The sequence below is a fragment of the Tyto alba genome, unplaced genomic scaffold, assembly GCF_018691265.1.
Source record: "Tyto alba isolate M040663 unplaced genomic scaffold, T.alba_DEE_v4.0 Super-Scaffold_9, whole genome shotgun sequence".
In the NCBI taxonomy this organism is placed as follows: Eukaryota; Metazoa; Chordata; class Aves; order Strigiformes; family Tytonidae; genus Tyto; species Tyto alba.
The window spans coordinates 12,620,737-12,641,365 of NW_024881330.1; the positions used below are offsets into that span (position 1 = coordinate 12,620,737).

The 20,629-nt window shown below is 38.1% G+C and overlaps 2 protein-coding genes across 2 annotated transcripts in view; one reads left to right on the forward strand and one right to left on the reverse strand.

Annotated features, from left to right (window-relative positions):
• NSMCE2 (NSE2 (MMS21) homolog, SMC5-SMC6 complex SUMO ligase) overlaps nt 1-3,746 on the reverse strand; it is a 131,589-nt gene extending 127,843 nt beyond the window's left edge. The window contains exons 1-2 of the mRNA XM_042785823.1: nt 3,642-3,746; nt 414-561 (exon numbers count right to left, since the gene is read on the reverse strand). Of these exons, the coding sequence (XP_042641757.1) occupies nt 414-546 (133 nt within the window). The 5' untranslated portion in view covers nt 547-561; nt 3,642-3,746. The remainder of the gene's footprint in view (nt 1-413; nt 562-3,641) is intronic.
• Nucleotides 3,747-3,758: 12 nt separating this feature from the next.
• WASHC5 (WASH complex subunit 5) overlaps nt 3,759-20,629 on the forward strand; it is a 29,133-nt gene continuing 12,262 nt past the window's right edge. Inside the window, exons 1-13 of the mRNA XM_042785822.1 lie at nt 3,759-3,878; nt 4,828-5,130; nt 7,892-8,037; nt 9,127-9,211; nt 9,479-9,579; nt 10,468-10,660; nt 12,570-12,722; nt 15,302-15,415; nt 16,519-16,690; nt 17,577-17,704; nt 18,536-18,665; nt 19,823-19,935; nt 20,443-20,609. Coding sequence (XP_042641756.1) covers nt 4,945-5,130; nt 7,892-8,037; nt 9,127-9,211; nt 9,479-9,579; nt 10,468-10,660; nt 12,570-12,722; nt 15,302-15,415; nt 16,519-16,690; nt 17,577-17,704; nt 18,536-18,665; nt 19,823-19,935; nt 20,443-20,609 — 1,688 coding nt within the window. The 5' untranslated portion in view covers nt 3,759-3,878; nt 4,828-4,944. The remainder of the gene's footprint in view (nt 3,879-4,827; nt 5,131-7,891; nt 8,038-9,126; nt 9,212-9,478; nt 9,580-10,467; nt 10,661-12,569; nt 12,723-15,301; nt 15,416-16,518; nt 16,691-17,576; nt 17,705-18,535; nt 18,666-19,822; nt 19,936-20,442; nt 20,610-20,629) is intronic.

The following is a 20,629-nucleotide window of genomic DNA, read 5'->3' on the forward strand; positions in this document are numbered from 1 at the left end:
TTGTACTCAAAATCATTAGCATTATTCTAATATATCTTGCCCTACACATCAAATAAAACACACACAAAGAAGCAGTATTAGAAAGAAAAGTAATTTTATTCACCCACTTAAGAAGCCTTCTCCATCTCATTCAGTAACGCCAAAGTTTTTACAAAGCTGTAGGGTAACAACCACTAGAACACAATTAATCTGGGGTGTTACAAAAGCTGGAGCAATGTTTGCCTGGTATTTACATTTTCACTTAATTTATCATTTAGGACAATTAAGTGATTGGAATGAAAACACCCTGGTCTAGCCAGAAGAGCTACAGTTCCTGTAATGAAGATAGATACTGGCAATAACTAAGTCAAAATACATAAGCCTAGGACTCATCTGTCAGATTCAGGATGCAATACAAGAGAGATTATACTTACTGAAACTTTCCACAAGGTCAAAGGCAACATGAGTAGCAATATCCATTCCAGTATTTATGTAAGACTGGCAGTTTTTCAAAGATGAAAGGGAGGAAACCACAGAGTTGAATGAGATTCTTGCACCGCCTGGCATCTTGAAATCGTTACTCTAGAAACAACAGATACAACATTTTGAATGCAGTTTACACCCAAAGAATTTGGAAGAGAAAACATAAGTACAGACAGCTAACCATAAAGCAGTGTCAACAGAGCCAATGAAACATCAGAGAGCAGGGACGAAATCTTAGCTCCCAAGATGTCAGTAATTTCAGTGGAACTGCAATTCACCAGAGGTTTTCAATTCACCTCCTATTCAATAATAAGCAAAACTACACCACAAAAAGCAACTTTCAGTTTTCACATGCTCATTCCTACTGCTGAACCACAATGAGGTTCAAACTCAATGATTATGTTTGCTTGAAAATCACTGCTCTGTTTCAGATCCAAAGAAACCCACATGGCCAAAAACTTGTCTGTGTTTCCTAAGCACATTATCCATTAGGCTAGAAAGAAATATGACTTTTCACACCCAATTCAGCCTCACCAACTACAAGCCTGTATCAACAGTGGGCCCTTGAAAAAAAAATAATCTGACAAAGGGCCACTCTTCTAAGAATGTAGTTAACAGCAAAACATCTAGCACCATTTTTAAACAAAACCCCACCTTACAAATGCTGCCTACTTCCCCCAAAGATGCTACAAACTTTTAGTACCAATGTTCTATTTGCACAGAATAGTGTTGCACAGGAATCACATTTATCTCCTTTGCCGTCTTCCTTTCCAATATAGACCCACAACCTACAGCCTTGTGGGGACTAACTGATTGTCCATCATTAATACAACCTTCAAGTGGGTTTGCTTACACTGTGCCTATTCACAGTTCACATCAGTTGGTTTCTTCTCAAAAATTCGAAAAATTCTGCTTAGCTTTAGATACAGTTGTTCCCAAAAAAAAAAAAAAAAAAAAAAAAAACAAAAAAAAAACACCAACACAAAAGTCTTGGAAAGACAGGAATACTGCCTTAGTGCCTTAGTCAATGTAAATAATAATTGAAATTGATATGTTGAAGGACTACACTAAGATCACATTGGGGGAGGTAGAAAACGGAATCCACAACCAAATTTGGGGTATACTAGAAGTTTTATCTGAATCGTACACAAAATAACAAGGGGACAAGTTGTTCTATAGCCTTTGACAAGCTATAATCCAACAGAAATATTTAAAATATCAAAATAAAAAGGACAAAGCTTTGCATACCTAAGGCTGTATCTCCCTCTACTACTTTTTGTGGGATTTCAGAACTACATCTTGTGCTTACCCTAACCTAAACCACATTCCTTACAACTATCATGCAGACTGTGAGACCCAAATACCTGCTGTCACACTCTCTGCTCTCCTAATGTTTTCTTTCGTATCTTTTTTTTTTTTTTCCCCCATGTAAAAAACACGCTGGGCCACTCAAGACTATCTTTTATGACACCAGTTTTAGCTCATGTGATTCCAACAACATTTTAACAACAGTTCAAGTTCACAACTTGAACTTCTGAATTACATATAAATTGCCTTCCTCTTTATCCCCTTCTAAAGGTGCATCTTGCCACAGAAGAGGCAGAAGCCTTCAACAACAGCTCCAGTTATGTCAGCTCACGCTCTCCCCACCAGAAGACAGCAACTGCTATCTTTAGAGGCTATCAAACTGACAACAGAAGACAAGGAAAAAGTTCCTTACAGAACTCCTTGAAAGTAAAGGAAAAGGATGCTCTTAAAGATTTGATAACAAATGCTTTCAGCTGTTACATTATTTAACTTTTTTTTTTTTTTTAAACACCTGTTTGTAATCTTAGCAAGATTGTCAGTATAGAACCTCTGTGATCCAAATCCACACTATTAAATAGTCACATAAAATCATGTTAGCAGCTTTATCTTGTGGGGCTGATTTAGTGTATCAATGTTAACAGTGAGAACCTAATTCCCTTCTTGAACTTGGTCAATCTCACTCACTGAGAAAGCCTGCTGTTCTTTTGGAAATGTCACAGATACACACTGTGAAAGTCAGGAATCTGAAAAAAACAACAGTGAAAAGTTAAAAAGGCTTCTTCATTATCTTGACATTTGTGGAAGCACTGAACAAACAACACAGGAGCAGAAGTTACTGTTTACAGTATTAACTCATACCACTGCATTGGTAGTTTCAACTCAATTTGTCTTTTGGAAAGTAGTTTAAGTACTTCTGGATAAATTTTCCTTTTTTTTTCTTTTTTTAATAATTTATTATTTTTCTTAGAAACTGTTTATTGTTTCAAGCAAAGATTTCACTCGAATTTTCTAAGTGAATTCTTCAGCTTTAGCCTGCAGTTGTCCATTCTGCCTTCAGAAGAAAAGCCACATTCTTCACTGGAATTGGTTTCAGAGCAGAGTTTTTAGGGCATTCTTTTTTTGCCACGAAGGCCTTCAATGAAGCACTTAAAATTTGCAACTCCCACCCCCCAACCTGCCTCACTTCAGGAAAATACCACCAGCAAAATCAGAGTTGAAAAGGAGACCCAGTGAGACTACTGAGGTAGGGTTTTTTCTTTCAACAACAGGTGATAAAACGGTCCAGACAGGATTACCAAGCAGCAAACTTAAATTACAGTGTCTACTTTGTCACTTATTTTAAAGATTTGAGCAAATGATCTAAATTCTCTATGCTTCAACGTCACATACTATGAAGCAGAGATAAGGGGGGGGGGAAAAAAAAAAAAAAAAAAAACCGCTATTTCTGTAACACAAGATCTATAGGTGTCAAGTGCTCACCGATGCCAGGATGAGGGCCCACCCCCTAGATACGCTCCGGGACCACCTCCCGCGGGGAGACGTTACCTCCCCGCCACCAAGGCCGGGAGAAGAGCCCGGGGGCAGGCAGCGCCGCTCTCCCGGCCAGAGCCGCTTCCTCGCTCCCCTACCCCCTCCGGGGCAGCCGGCCCGGCCCACCCTGCAATTGTCAGCCACGCATGGAGGGCAGCGGCCCCGCGGTCCCTCCCCGCTGCCCCGGCCAGGAGAGCGCTGCCCTCACCCCGCCAGAGGGGAAGGCGGCGGCGGCCCTCGCCAGCGCCCGCTGCTCACCCGCCCCCGGCCGCCGAGGGCCCGAGGAGGCTCCTAGCCCGGAGGTAACCCGCACACCGACCCCCCCCCCCCCCCCCCCTCACCGTGAGGCGGCGGCGGGCAAGCCGAGCCCGGGGTAGGCGGTCCGAGCGGGCGGCGGAACCGCCTCATCACCCAGCGCCTCGCCGCAGGACGGCGCCGTCATGTGATGGGAGGGCTCGGCCGCGCCTGCCTCCCTCCCTCGCCACCGCCCGCTGCCCGCGCCTCGCCGCGGCTTCCCGGGGGCGGCCGCCGTCCCTGCCCGCGGCTGCCGCCGCTCTCCGCGTCAGCGGCGGGGGAGGGTGAGCGCCGCCGGGCGGGGGTGGCATAGGCGGGGAGGCCGCTGAGGGGGGGGAGGTTTGGGGGGGGGGGTGGGGGCGGTTGGCCCGAGGCGGGGCTCAAAACCGTGAGGGAGAGCGGTGGCGGGAGCGCGCCAAGGGCCCGGTGGAATTCCCGTCGGCGGAGAGGGACGGGCTGTCTCTGGGAGCCCGGGGCCGCGGCGGAGGCGGCTGAGGGTGCGGGGCCCGCCCCGGCCCCGCGGAGGAGCTGGCGGCAGCGCTGCCCCGCGCCGCGCCCGCCGGGAAGGCTGGGCTCCTGGCTCGCGTTTTGGGGCGGAGGAGGCGCTGTCATCTTGAATTTCTCTTGGTGGTTTGGAAGGTTGTTGGTGAAGAGTCAACTCGTAACTTCCCATAAATGTTTCTAAACATAAAAGCTTGTTTATAGCAGTGCTGTGCTCTTTATCTTGCTGGAAACGTCAATAAATAAAACTGGCCAGGAAATGCAACCACAGCACGGAAGCAAACCCTTCAGCAATAAATAAAGGAACACAGCTGTATCGTTCCCATTTGCTGTAGAAGTTTTCCTTGTTGCTAAAGCCTATTACGGTCACTTCGCGTGTATTTTTAAAGTGGTTATTATAAACACATAACGTGGTTTTGCTTTCCTTCTTGCCATCTGCTTGTGTGGTCTCAACTGCTTCAGTATATGCGACCGTTTCATTCTTCAATAGTTCTCTTCAACTATGCTAGTACAAAAGGCCCTGCTTTCCTTACCTGGTTACACAGGTGACCAAGTCAAACAGGGCATGTGCTGAAGATTAATTGAGTGCATTTTTTTCACTTTACAAAGCTGTGGATAATTTAGATTTCATAAACTGAAATATTTGAGAGTATGCTTAAAAATCCACATAGATTAAACTATCAAAAATATGAATATGACTCATTCTGAATGACTGTGGTTTTATTTTTACAGGTTATTAATGGCACAGCTAGTTTTCTCATCTGACTTCCTTCATCACGTAACTTAAAAGACTTAACAAGCAGAACCCAACTGCAGGACTTCTGCTGCTCCGTCACATCTAGTTCCACAATGGTTGATTTTCTAGCTGAAAACAATCTCTGTGGTCAGGCAATTCTTCGGATTGTCTCCTGTGGAAATGCCATCATCGCAGAACTTCTAAGACTTTCTGAATTTATTCCTGGTGTTTTCAGGCTAAAGGACAAGGCTGATCAACAGAAGTATGGAGATATCATATTTGATTTCAGTTATTTTAAGGTAAATCTTTTTCTTTTATTGTTAAACTTCTCCATAAAACATTGCTGTCCTGTGTCAGCTTATGAAACAGCCATTCCTGACTATTGTGTTTCTTACTAACACTCTTCAGATTTTACTATCATGACTTCTTACTTGCTTAGTTTTTAACAAAAACACACCAAACTGAGATAGCAGTCAGGATATGCTTGCGAGCTAACATTCCGCTTCTGTGCTGTCTTATATTTTATATACTTCAGATCATACTCAAATTCATCTTGCTCATTTTAGTGCGCAGAATCAGTGTAGGGAAGGTTCTGTGATTAGACTCCTAGGGAGACTATAACTGGTACCTGTGCTGGGTGTATGAGAGCAAGAAGCCGGTAGCAGATTTAAGTGCATTCAAGAGCAGTCCCAGCTACAACTTTCAAAATGTTTGATCAGTCATCTGGTCTGTGGACTTTGATGGATACTGATCATATAAAACTTGAGTATTGGATTCTGGGGTATAATAATAATAATAATAATAATAATAATAATAATAATAATAATAATAAAATTTCCTGTAGGTACATTAAATTATACTTTCAGCAGCATATTCTGAGCCTGTGCAGTTGGTTGTTTTCCTTTGAAGCAGTACTGTGGGCAGTATGCCCATCTTCCTTTGGTTATCTGTAGCTTATTCTTTGCAGCCATGAAAACTGCTTTCTGCTTTCCTGTTTGACAGTACTGTGATTGTTCATTCACTGGACTTCTCACATGTGCTGAATAAACAAATAAATCAGAGTGGTGTCCATGAAAAGCCCTTATTTCCCTTTTAAAATTAAGCTTCTTGCTGTACCTGTTTTCCTCTGTCATTCTCCAGCATGATTAAGAAGGAACTACAGAGACTATCTAATCAGACTTTATAGAGATTATATGATATAAGAAGTGTTAATAGTAAAGCTAGGATGGGGGATTTTAAAAATTTTTTTTTGTAAGAGTTGTAAATTTCAAGCACCAACTCTGAGCCTTGGACACTGAAAACCCTGAGCACAAATGATTTCCCAGATACCTTTAGATCTAAGTGCTTGTTTGAAGTCTTTTTTATTACACAAGTTTCTTAGAAATTTAAAAGCAGAGAGGTATAATTGGTGAGAAATAAGATTATCCTTGAAATTGTAAGATTTTTTTTAATGTCAAAGAAACACAACAGTGCTGCTGCTTTTCAGAGTAATTGCCCCAAAAATCTATAACATACTTACAAAGCAGAGACTAGTGAATTTACAGATATTTTCAGTGCAAATGCATCATTTCTGTATTCATGTTTATTAGAATTACCAAATGAGAAGATATTTTGAAAATTCAGGCTGTTTTCTTTGTGCATTTGAACTTCTTAAGCAACTTGGGTCCTGCTTTTATCCTTCTATGTAGGTATTTTTCACAAAAAAGGAAGCAGAAGAGCATTTTTAAAACCACACAAAAACTGTCATTTTTGCTATGAGCTATTTTAAGCTATTTTTATGTAGTATATGTTGACTAAATCCTTTTAAGCCATCATCTCATGCTGTCATAAGTCATTTGTGGAATGACTTTAATAGTATTTTTAGTTAAATGTTAATAATGTTTTCAAATAAACATTAACGGTATTTTCATTTAGGTCATGATGGTAAGACCAAATGGTGCTTATGAGAAATGTTGACAGTGGTAAATGGCTAGAAAAGTTTGTACCACTGCATTGAGGAAGTCAGGCTCTTCATCCCTATCCTTTTTCCCCCATGGTTGTTAATGACATTGTTTCTGCATTAATTTGGAGGACTAGTGCTGAGTTAGATCCAAAGTCTGGGAAAAAAAAAAAAAAAAAAGCAGGTCTAATACTTTCAAGCAGTTTAAGTGTATGAGAAGGTACTAAACTTTGTGAGGCCTCAATGTTATGATTTCTGTCTGAGAAATCAGATCGAATGTGTAAAGAAAAAAATTCTAGCAGGGAGATAGCACTACGAAAAGCACATAGTGGCTTCAGATGCACTGGACTTTACCCAAAGCCTTAACTATTCTTTTCCATTGGTTAAATAGGATAGATTATATTTTAAATCATTGCAGATTGTAACAAAGTGTAAAACTCATTTTTATGGAATCAATGTTCAGTCATAAAGTAGCTTTGAAAACTACTGTCCTGGTTTGGGCTGGAATAGAGTTAATATTTCTTTTTGGTAACTAGAATAGTGCTGTGTTTTGGATTCAGCATTGGGTTTGGTATGAGAAGAATGCTGATAGCACACTGATGTTTTCAGCTGCTACTGAGATTTCAAGGACCCTCCAACTTCCCATGTCCTGCCCGTGCATCTCTCTCTCTCTCCATCTCCATCTCTCTCTCTCTCGCTTCCGGGATTGCAATTGCAGGATCTTGGTATTTTGGGATCACTAGCTGGGAACGGGCTGGGTATTGGTCAGCGGGTGGTGAGCAATTGCATTGTGCATTGCCCGTTTATATTTTCTATTGCTGTCATTGTTTTCATTTTATTACCATTATTAAACTGTTTCTATCTCAACCTGCGAGTCTGCCATTACCCCTCCAATTCTCTCTCCCATTCCTAGGTTGGGGGGGAGGATGAGTGAGTGGTTGTGGGGTGGTTGGCTGCTGGCCAGGCTCAAACCACAACAACTACAGATCTTTGTTTCAGTAAGAAATGTTAATTCTGGTGGTGTGCACACAGTGGTTGTACGTGTTCTGTGTCCTACTGAAGGAAAGTCATATAGAGGTCAAAGTCAAATACTGTCTCTGAAGATTAATTTCTTTTCTTAGGGGCCTGAGTCATGTGAAGGCAAACTGGAAGCAAAACCTGAGTTACTGGATTTAGATGAAGAATTTCGTGAAAACAATATTGAAATTTTGACAAGATTTTATCTAGCTTTTCAGAGTGTACATAAATACATTGTAGATTTAAACAGGTATGGTATCTTAAATGCATGTGGATTTTCTTAAAGACTAAATTACTGTTTAGTCTTAATAAAGAGAAGCTTTTTCCTTAGAGATCCAATACACTTGCTATTGAAGCATATTCATATGCACCTGGCTTGCTGGAGTGAGCACTGACTTTTACTCCTACTGTTGCTTACCAGCTTAATATATGACTTGAAAACATTTAATCTCTCTACCTCATTTCCTCAATTGTAAACTAGAGCTAGTTTTTCTTCTTTATCTTGGAGATTGTCTTGAAGATTTTTTTTTTTTTAATAAAAGGAGACTCCATATTATTAAACTAACGTTTTTGTGGTCTTGCAATACAGAGTATCGGGTAGATTTTTTTTCTTTAATTTTCATTAGCATTATTTTCCTGAACTTAATTTTTAGTGGCGTTGGGATATTCTCAAGTTTGCTACTCTTGCCTGTAATAAACAGTATGAAACGTTCATGAAATATTCCTCAGAAAATATTCCAGAGAATCTTAAGCATAAGAATTGTGTTTGTTATTGATCTTATGTGAAAGGATTAATTGAAAGATTAAATGTTTAACATTACCTATTGGTATAGGAAGAAATCTTCTGTTAAGAGATGAACATATTCTATTTCTAGCTCTACATTCCAAATTGCAGTTGACATCCATTTATGGTATTTCCAGGAGATATTTTTAAGATAACTTCAAAATATGACAGTTTTCCTAATTTTTGGAGTGGAAGCCTTCGGAGTACTCTCTTCTCAGGCTGTTATCCATCCTTAAGAAGATTAAGAGGATTTTAGTTGTAAGTTACAAAGTATCAAAGTAAGTTGTAAGTTATGAAGTTACAAAGTATCCTCTTGTGTTTTTCACATAGACTATCGGGATATGGCAGGAGGCTTTTGCCAACTGGTTGACTCTAGCTCCGGGTTCCAGCCCCTGATTTCACAGTAGAGCATCTCTTCTTTGTCTGAAAAACTCCATGCTGTTTGTACTAGCAAAATGTTCTGATGTGACTGTTGACTTTCTGTGAAAATTTTCTGAGGACATATGATTTGTGAGCAAAGTAGTCAATGACCCAACTCTTTGTTATGATTGCTAGATATTTAGATGACCTCAATGAAGGAATTTACATTCAGCAAACATTAGAAACGGTCCTCCTTAATGAAGATGGAAAACAGCTTCTAGTAAGTGTTGAACGGTTTTGTAATAGTAGAAAAATGAACCAACTAGTTTAGTGCCAAACTAGACAAACATTTAAGTTTACCAAATGCATGGAAATGCTACGACTCACTTTAAGAGGGACAAAGGCCAAAAAATATACAGCCTGCCATTTTTTGTATTGTACTGACTATGTAGTTGACACTGAGTTGGTTTGCCAGTACATGTTTCTTTAAATGTTACTACAGATTTGTCTTTATGTGATTTCCTTTCTTCTTTCTTTTTCTAAACAGTGTGAAGCACTCTATTTATATGGAGTCATGCTACTGGTCATTGACCAGAAGATTGAAGGAGAAGTCAGAGAAAGAATGTTGGTTTCCTACTACAGATACAGGTAATGTATATTGGTATGCTGAAGCACTCAAGGCTGAAAGGTTGCAAAATGCAATATATTCAGTTAAACAGATTATTGAATTAAGATGAATGGAAATATTGGCACCTTTTTAATCAACTGACTACATACAGATGGACTGATAATTCAGCAGAACACTCTGAATGTTGGTAGAACTGTGTTTGCAGGTCTAGTTGCAAAACTGGAGCAACAGACTTTTCATGCTGTTCACAACAGAAATTTGAAGTCCACTGACAAACTTTCAGCTAAAGCTTTAACACTAGAAGTGTCAGCTATGAAAGTACCATAGGTTCCCAAATGTGTGAGCAGATCTCAGTGAAAAGTCCTGAGTATCTAGATGACAAATGTATTGCAAGTCAGACTTCTTGTAGTTACAGTGCTTGATTAGTCAAATCAATAATGAGTTTTCCAAGGTAGATTGACAGCACGTTGTATGACAGTTAGGGTCTCAATGGGTATCACTGCAAATTCTTTCAAACATATAAAAAAGGGGGTATCCTGTTGCTATGCTTCTTTGACTATGTTTATGCCTCTCGGTATATAATGAGAGAGTGGAATGCAGAAATGGGAAGCAAAAAAGCCCAGAACAAAACTCGTCCTCTGAATATAAAGCTACTTGTTTCTTTTCCTGAGTGAAGTTCGTTTTTCTGTTTGTGCTTTCTGTGAATATCTGGGATTCCAGTATGGACATTTATCAGTGTCCTCCTATACTGTGGTGAACATTATATTCCTGGAGTAAACAACTAAAAATCTCCCAAATCATAGTATCTGATTATTTTCTTGGAAGAAAGGTGTGGTTACAAGGGGAGGGAGAGGAACACATGGTTAGGTCATACAGCTCAATTTTTGTTCCTTTCTTTTGTAAAACAGTGCAGCCCGATCCTCTGCTGATTCCAATTTAGATGATATCTGTAAATTGCTTCGAAGTACTGGATACTCGAGCCAACCTGGAGCTAAAAGACCTCCAAACTACCCTGAGAGTTACTTCAGCAGGGTACCCATAAGTGAAACATTCATTAGCATGGTTATTGGCCGCTTACGGTCAGATGACATTTATAACCAGGTAAGTTACTGTGAGATAAAAGAGGTATCTAAACATGACTGTAAAATGGTTTCTCGGGTTAGTTACTCAGCCATGAAGCCCAGAAAAAAATAAACCACAGAATCACAGAGGTTGGAAGAGACCTCTTGAGATCAGCTAGTCCAACCCCCTGGTTCAAACAGGGTCATCTGGAGCAGATTGCCCAGGACTGAATCCAGTTGGGTTTTGAATATCTGCAGAGGTGCAGGCTGCAGAACCTCTGTGGGCAACCTGCTCCAGTGTTTGGCCAACCTTGCAGCAAAAAAAAAAAATCTTTTGTCTAATATCTTTAAATCACTCTTAATAACTCATAATTCCTTCAAAGATTCCCATTCTTTTAGTTACTGCAAAGAGCTTTATCGTTCTTTAGTGGTCAGTGTGTTTAAAAAGGAGCACTAATATCTCAGTTCATAACTATGACAGTTGTATTAATAAAGGGAAAAAAACAAAAACTTTAAGCCAAGTAAGGGTAATGGCTATTACATTTACAGTCTCTTCTAATATGGCTTGAGAGATCATTTGCCTTTGAGCAGGCTTCTGTCTTTAGCATGGACAAGCAATCTTGTTTCTGAAATTATTGGCACACTTTTAGTGAATCCTGGATAACTGAAACAGTTTACAGATGCCAGAAAAGTAGCATTTGAAGATTAATGAATGATTACAAGAAACGAAGGCTTAAATCCTTAGGCAGGAGTAATAATTTAAAAGTAGGGACCTTACTGAAAAGACTTTCATATCACGGACAGACATAATAACCTTCAAAGAGGAAAAAATGCCTTTTCACCTGTGCAAAATTCTAGAAACAGATAAATGATAACCTAGCAAGTTGTGAAGAGCCCATTTTGTGACATAATTTATGTCTCTGAGAGGAAGCTATGAAGCGTTTATGAGTATATGCTCTTGTAAAGTACTTAACCTAGAAATGTTACTTAAATCAGCTGATACTTTATCAAAATTACTTGTCCTCTTTTTAATGTAATGGTGGTTTATTGCCTTTGCATTAGAATAATATTACAGTTTTATTTCTATTTCGTGGTGCTTACAGTTGATAATGAGAAATATTGATGTTACTATACAAAGCACGATTATAACCAATGTACTTTTCCCAAATGTAGTACAAAAAGTAGGGTAGAAATACTCAGCTCAGCCCCAACAGAATACAGCTTGTTCTACTAAATAATGTTATGTCTGAGGTGTTATCTCCTTTGATACTTGCATCTTATTCTTGATGGAAGCGGGCAGAAGCCTTCTGATTTCTCTTACTAGTCTGAAAATTTAACCTAATGAAATAACCAAACAAAATGAAAGCAAATTAGATTGTTACTAAATAATAGCACAGGACTGTTTTCATTTTCAAATGTTGAAAAAGACAATTTTTTTGTTAGTATAGAGATATTTTAATGTATTATTCTATGTATTTTTTTTAATGAAAATTCAGCTGATAATTTTATTCTTTTTGATCATGCTGGTACATGGAATTAGTGAATGATTAAATTAACTGCATCCTAATTGCCTATTATTTCAGTTAAATGAATATTTGTTTCTATCTGAGCTGAAGTAAACATACTAAGTTGTTATAAAATACTTATTTCTAGCTCTGCTCCTTTCAACTTATCTTAAGCTCTTTGGATCATCCCTCCTTTGACTCATATACAGCATAGTAAAATCTTATATCCTGTTAAAATTAGAAGGCATCTACACAGTCAACGTTTATATTGTGTAAAATATATCTGCTAAATATGCTGCATGTATAAGCATGTCCAGCTTACCCACATATCCTTCTTGCCTCCCAGTATCCATATACTGTATTCTTGTACGTGCCTCATAATGTTTGCAAGTGGTTTATGATATATTATATTATGTTCAGTTTTGTTTTGTTCCCTTTTCCTAGGTTTCAGCATATCCATTACCAGAACACCGCAGCACTGCGCTGGCTACTCAGGCTGCTATGCTCTATGTGATACTGTATTTTGACTCTTCTATTCTTCACACTCAACAAGCAAAAATGAGAGAGATAGTGGATAAATACTTTCCAGATAATTGGGTAAAAATTAATTCTGTTTTAAAACCATTCCCTGGGTTTAATGTTATAGAAACAATTTAGCTTATTTTTACAGTATGCATTATAGAAAATATTAATGTCCTAAAACTAGAATAAATTCTTCTCTGTGGAAATTTTACTTTGTTCAGAGTGAAGCAGCCTGAGTCAAACCTTCTGGATAAGCATGGAAGTCTATCCTTTGAAAGTATCAGTTATCGTCGTAAATGCTTAAATCAACTATGCTCTAGTACCATCATGATACAGTGAATCATATAAAAATGTAGACTGGAAGGTATTATAGGCATCTTCTAGTCCAGCCTTCTCCTCAAAGCAGGGCTAACTTCAAAGTTAACTCAGGCTGCTCAGGCCATGTCCAGTTAATTTTGAAATTATCTAAAATGAAGAATCTACAGCCTCTGTGGGCACCTGTGCTTAACCACTGTGCCCACAGCACTGTGGGCTGTGCTTAATCACTGTCAGGGTGAAGAGTTTTTCCATTCTTTGCAACTGGAATTTCCCTTGTAGCTTGTGACTGTTGCCTCTCGTCTTTTCACTGTGCACCTCTGAGATGGGTCTGTCTCTGTCTTATTCATAACTTCCCTTTAGGTAGTGGAAGACCACAGTTAGATCCCGTAGGCATCTTTCTTCCAGCTTAAGAAAACCCAGGTCCCATAACCTCTACTTACATAGTGGGTGCTCATAAGTGTCTTAGTGGCCTTCTATTCAATTTGTTCCAGTTTGTCTTTGTCTGTCTCATACTGGGGAGCCTAAATCTGGACACATCTGACTAGATGGAAATAGTCCCTTCCCTCAATCTGCTGACTACAGTCTAACTGACATAGCCTAGTGTATGATTACTCTTTGTCATCATAAGGCTGCATGTCTGATTCAGGCATAGTTTGTCCAGAAGGACACTCGGGTCCTTTTCTACAGAATTGTTACATAGTCAGTCAGTTCCCAGACTGTGCCATTGCAAGGGTTTGGTTTTGTCCCTAGTACAGGACTTTGTATTTATCATTATTAAACTTTATGTGGTTTCTGCTAGTGAGTTCTACCAGCTTGTCAAGGACACTGGATGACAGACTTGCTCTTGAACAAATCCCCCCACACTGATGTTATTTGAAAACTTGTTTAACAATTCATTCCATGCTATTGTCCAAATAACTTAGAAGGAAAACCTGTCACTCTATGCACTTCTATAGACCTTTCAGATGCAGTGATCAAAATGGAATTACTACATCTCAGTATTGAGATTTAGGATTTCGATCCAGAAGCTCTAGTCTGCAAAAAATGCTACTGAAATAGACTGACATGTAACAATAGAGTCCCCAGGTAGCCTGTATCAAAGGGAATCAGACTTACACAAATTAATTTATAGTTTCTTTGTTATCTATATTGGTTTCAGATTGTATTCTTCTGTACCGTGAGTGGAACAGTGAAGAAAGGAGGGAAGGAAAAAACTGTAATAGCTGGCTATTTTTAAAGACATTGGAACCTATCAGTTTCTGAAAAAAATGCAAGCTTATTTTAGAAATGAGAACTTGACATTGTGAATTTTGATTATGCCAGTGTTTTTATTCACTTGACATCATAGTACAAACTGCTATTTTAAGACAACACCTATCTTGTGACCAGGTATGGATGGGTGAGCTGCATCGTATACAGTATTTGACTCTTAGACTGGTTCCAAATGATTGTTAGTAGTTGAAGTGTAGCCTTTTGAGGAACTGTCATCTATAGGAAATAATGAGCTTCACTTCAGCAATATGAGAGGGATTCTCCTATCAGCAGACCAGTGTCCCATTTGCAATTACTTGCTTTGTTTTTGGCACTGTCAGAAGAGCTCAAAGGCTGACAGTGTCCCCCTAGATGTGATCACTCCTGGATGGAAGAGTATTGGAGCAATAGTGTGACAAAGCTCATAATGCCACAGCTCTGTATATCTTCATCTGTTAGTAACTCAAGGCTTCCATTTTTAATCAAGTATCTTACAAACACTTATAAGTTAACAACAATTCTGTATTTTTACATACAGAATTAAGAATACTTAAACTTGGCTAGGGGTCTGAAATCAGTTCCTCTTTGCTCCTTAAAAATCACAGCATGGAATCATACTTTCCTTCTGTTTGTGTTCACCATAGAAGATGCAATACATTTCAATTTGGTCATTTCAGCATTCTCAGTGTAGGATTCATTTGGATCATTTTTCCCCTGCTATCATAGTCATTACCCCGGTTGCTTTCATCAGTCTTCTGTGTGGCATCATAGAAATGAAAAAGAAGTCATAAGTTCATGGGGAAAAAAACAGAGGCCAAGGATTATAGATATAGTGACTGAAGGAACTGTCAGCTTGTTTTCACAAATAAGCCTCTAATTAACTAGGTGCCTTTTGTTTCAAAGCCTTCTTACTCCTTGATTTCCAAAGATCATGGAGCAGAAAGTAAAGATACACAAAAACTTTAGTTATCTCATATCCATACTCGCAGCATATTGCTTTCTACTTGTATTGCTAAATGAAAAGTATGTCTTTTTTCATAATAAAAATATAAATGCAACTTCTTGTTTTCTGCTTCTAATCTTAGGTTATTAGCATTTACATGGGAATCACTGTAAATCTAGCAGAAGCATGGGAACCCTACAAAGCTGCTAAGACTGCCCTCAACTACACGCTGGATCTTTCAAATGTCAAAGAGCAGGTACATAAGCCAGAGTTAAGTATCTTTAGCAAGACTGAAGCTGTGTGGGCATCTTGGGTATATTATAGGACATCAGTAATGTGTGAGTCTTTTTTTCTTGCGTACAATTATTTGCATTATGTTTAAGTACAATGCTTTGAGTACATAGTTTTGTGCATGACTTTGAGTTAAAGATACTTCCGAATTTCAAAATCTGGTCTTCACAGCACTACTTGTTTCACTTCCTCTTGCTGTGTTTGTTTCCCCTAAAAATTTCAGTGTTGTGACTTGACTGAATAGCTGCTAGCACTCATTGCCGTATTATTCCCTATTGGGATGTCTTAAGATGACTATAGTGTTAGTCTTTCATAGATAACAGTTTTAGAGGTTACACATTTATGCTGACAATGTGGCACTTAGTTTTAAATGGGGCCTCCCAAATGAAATAAGCAATAATCTGCAAAAAGCATCTCATTTAAAAGAATGATACCAGAATGCTGTATGATATACTGCAGTTAGTTCTTTTTATGTGAAATCATTTCTTCCATGACTGAAAAACAGTGAGTAATACTGGGTTCGTTGATTGTTTGCCTAATAGCTAAATGCCTCCTTAGAATCTGACCCCAGTGCTCAGGAAAGAACATGCAGAAGTGTCTAATTAGGAGAACTGTACCATATATTGTCTAGTAAACTTAGGGAATACGAGCAGAAATTTTTCTTTAGTCTTTAGGAAAGAAGTTTGCTAAGTGGAACTGACATTTCATTCATAACAAGTATTTCCATTCTGGAATAGATTTTTGTTTTTGTTCTTTCTCATTAGGCAATAAAATATTAGTACAGTTTTTTAGGAATAATTTCTACAGAGTACATAAGCAAATATAGGAAGTTTACAAGTCTGCATTTTGGAAACATTATACTTCCTGTGTAAGCTCTTTGCTTTAAAATTTAGTTTGCATCCTTTGTCATGCAGTTGCAGTGTATAATATTGCTGACTGGTAATAATTTTTATAGCACTTTTTTGATCTGTGTGCCCTTTAAGTTGTCAGGAAGCCACGGTCACATTGTACTTGATACATTCTGTTTGAGGCAAGGATTATATTGATTCAAGCTTTGTATATTTTAAGGCAAGCAGATATGCTGCAGTCACTGAGCGAGTGCACACTCAGGTGCAGCAGTTTCTCAAAGAGGGCTGTCTAAGGGAAGAGCTGGTGCTGGACAATATTCCCAAGCTGCTGAATTGCCTGCGAGACTGCAATGTCGCTATCCGCTGGCTGATGCTTCACACTGCAGACACAGGTAAGACTTCATGCTAGACTTTTATTACAGAGCTGTCAGTCCTGCTGTACTGGTGCTTCATGTTACATCCCAAAGGAAGTTCAGTATGTGCTGCTGTTGCAGTCAGCAGAGTTTCACCTACTGTTTTCAATAGATTGATGAGCTGTTCTTTTGCTAACAGTCTCCTAAAGTCTTCAGCTGAAACAGCACACATCCCTATTCTTAATTCTTGTAAGCTAGACAGAGATATAAAAAGTAGTATGAGAAGTCATGATCCTGTTGAATAATACTCTGCAGAAAAAGTCTGGGAACTTTATCTTTTTTTCTGCCTTATCACTTAAAGCATCATTCTGCAAGTTTTACCTAGTACCAAAAGGAAAGCAGTAGCCAACTTTTTAGTATCTTAGTAATTAAAAGTTTAAGACCAAGGGTTTTATTCTGTTGAACTGAAATTCAACTGAAACTAATGAATAATATCTCTGACATAAATCTGGGTCTGTAAACTTAACTATTTAGACATTCTCTTTTTTGGATGTTTGCACTGTGTTTGGGGCTTCTTGGTATGTGAGAGGGCTTCTGTTACACCTCCACGCATTTTCTGTAATAGTTTCAGAAATGTTGATCTCTGGGCTTCCCAGCCAGGTGTACTAAATTCATGTTTAGTTTGCAGAAGCCAGCAGAAGAGTTTTAAGAAGGCTGAAGCACCACAGAAACCTTAATTATTTCCTGTTCTAAGGAAGGGTTTACGAGGATAGTGAGATCCATGTAAATGGAGACAAGTGGGGACTTACCTATCGGACCAAACTGGTTTTGCTTTCAAGCTATCAAAAAAACAGTCTAATTACAAAGATTGAAAAGCTTGGCCAATTTCTGTAACAGTGGAGAAATGTTGTCTTTCCATTTTTAGCTTGTGATCCAAATAACAAACGTCTCCGCCAGATAAAGGATCAAATCCTAACAGACTCAAGGTACAATCCCAGGATCCTTTTCCAGCTGCTTCTGGACACAGCTCAATTTGAATTCATTTTGAAAGAGGTAATGTGCTGCTGCCTTTTTCAGCATTTTCCCCTGAATGGCAGAACAGAGCTGAAGACTTAAACAGTAGTGGTACGTTTACCACACAGTCTACTTAGATAAAAAAAATATTATTCTGATTTGTTAATTGTGCATTTTCTATAGAAGATTACAAACTACTGTTGCTTGGAAGTGACTTTTGCGGTCTTCAGTAATTGGCAGTTTTCATTCTTACCCAACCTGTTTATGTTTACTCAGAATTTTGCAGGAACATCCTGATAACAGGTATAACAAAATCTGTTGAGGAAGCTGCAGAAGTTTTTATCCTGCCATACTTCTCTTTTTCAGGCTTTCTTTTAAACAGAGACAGGATAAGGTGCTAAGAAAACTCTTACACCTAAGTTCTGCCATTTCTAAAAGATTCCCTATTAATGCTCTGATATTAACCTGGTAAAATATGTAAGAATATGCTTAACTTCTCATACATACTTTTTGAATTGGATTTCTCTCCATAAGGCTGAGATGAGTATGTGAAGTGTAAGTCAACATTAGACCAGAGTCTTCTAGGATCTCTAAGCTAAAAAAGTTACTGGATATTTTTATAAGTGACTAAAAATCATAATATCAGCATCATATTGTTTTTTAAAATTCAGTTAATTTCTATCACCATATGTCCATCACACTGGCTGCATTTCTTAATGTTTTTAATTTTGTATTTAATACTCTGGCAAGATCTTTAAGTTATATAGCAATCGCTGTAAGTCAGTTCCATCTGTTTTCAGTATTTTATTTCATCTATTGTAGTATGCCTTCCTGCCAGTTTTGTAAATCAAATGCTTCATTTTTCAACAGATGTTCAAGCAGATGCTGTCAGAAAAACAAACTAAGTGGGAGAACTATAAGAAAGAGGGATCTGAAAGAATGACTGAGCTTGCTGATGTCTTCTCAGGAGTTAAACCTCTTACTAGAGTGGAGAAAAATGGTAATTATTGAAAACTAAACTGCGGGGAAAAAAAAAAAGTAATTTTGTTTTTTATTTCCAAGCTGTTACCAAAAGAAAATACATGCTGCTAATACTGATAATAGGAAAAATTTTCACATCCTTCAGCTGCCACAGACATCTTACATGCTGTCTTGTTTAGGTTTTCTGTATATATTCCATACATAAGCCATATTTAGGTACCTAATATTTAGATGGCCATATTATTTCAACATATTTTTTATCACTTTATTTAGATATGCCAGGTAGGACTATGAAATACCAGTTCACTTTTCCACATATAATGGAGTTCATGCTACTGTGTTCTATGTACAAGAGTGCAAAAATCATGCCCATTAAATATGGAGATGGTTTAACCTCTCCTCTCATTCTTTCCATAGTTGCAACCTGGATTTCTGTCATGTTGGCATTTTTTCAAACCTTCTTTTACTACTTCTCTTCACCAAGTGGTACCGTTCTGATTCTCCAAGTTCTCCAGGGACCTAAAAGTGCTGGATCTGTATTTCTTTCCAAATTTCTTGCTCTGTTTTTTTGAAACATTTCTTGGTTTGTTTTTTGTTTGTTTGTTTTATTTTTTTTCTTGAACTTCTGTAAGAATAAGAATAGTAAATCACTCTCTCATTTGATCAGGAACACTGTATAAAGTGTCAGTGGAAGGGCAACATTTCTGATCAGTCCAAAACAACAAAACTTAGAATACAGGCAATTTTCTTACTTGCTTCCAATTAAAAGCAGAATTACCTTACTGAAGTATTTCCCTTTATCTTTTTCATGTCAGCAGACTTATAGCTAAAACATTGAAATTACAAATGCCAAGGCAATTAACAATGTAAAACCATTCATAAAACACAAATTTATTATTTGAAGGGCTTTATAATCTTCATATAAATTTTGTAATGTCCATTTGTGTTGGCAGGGTTTTTTTTTTTAATGTTGTATAGGAAACTTATCTGGGCATTTGCCTCTTTACAAGTCTACATATTGAAAGACTAGAAATGTAAGAGTAAGATGAAGACTTTTTAAAATAATCTACATTTATAGCAGTGAATATTATTTATTTTTTTGCTTTGACTAGCAAGTTCCCTGTCTTTGTTGATGACCATACATGCAAAGATTACATTTTTCTTGTTCTTACATAGAGAACCTTCAGGCTTGGTTCAGAGAAATCTCCAAGCAAATAATGTCTCTAAACTATGACGATTCCACTGCAGCAGGCAGGAAAACTGTGCAGCTAATACAGGCACTGGAGGAGGTATGGCAAAGAAATTTTGAGATAAATGACCTCATTCTTTTGAAAAATAGCATTTGATACACACGCACTGACTTCTCATAGATGAGTTACAAAACAGATCTGCATTTTAACAACTGTTTAAGTCTGTCAATCCTTGCAGTTTTATATATACAGTCAGCAGGACTTGCTTATAGGCCTTGTGATTATAAAATAAGGGTTATAGCATGAAAAAAAATCCTGCCACTTGTAGCTGAGCATTAGTGGGGTTTTTCAAATAAATGAATTCAGTATTATACATTATTTGACATTACTCTTTTTGTTAGAATTTCTGAAAATAAATTCATTTGAAGCTAGAGAGGTCTAAAGTAGGCCAAGATCTGTTGAGTGTCTTGCTCTAATAACATCCTGAAGAAATGTGTCAGTTTACTGATTCTTTTTGTATTGCTGTCCTTAAAGATGAAGAGCAAAAAAAGGGGTTGTTTTATGGGCTTTGTTTGTTTTTTTTGGTTTTTTTTTTTTTAAATATAGGTCCAAGAGTTTCACCAGCTGGAAACTAACCTGCAAGTTTGCCAGTTCCTGGCTGACACCCGCAAATTTCTCCATCAGATGATCCGAACTATCAACATTAAAGAAGAGGTCTTGATCACCATGCAGATAGTTGGTGATCTTTCTTATGCTTGGCAACTAATTGACAGGTATCTTAGCAGCAGCTTTT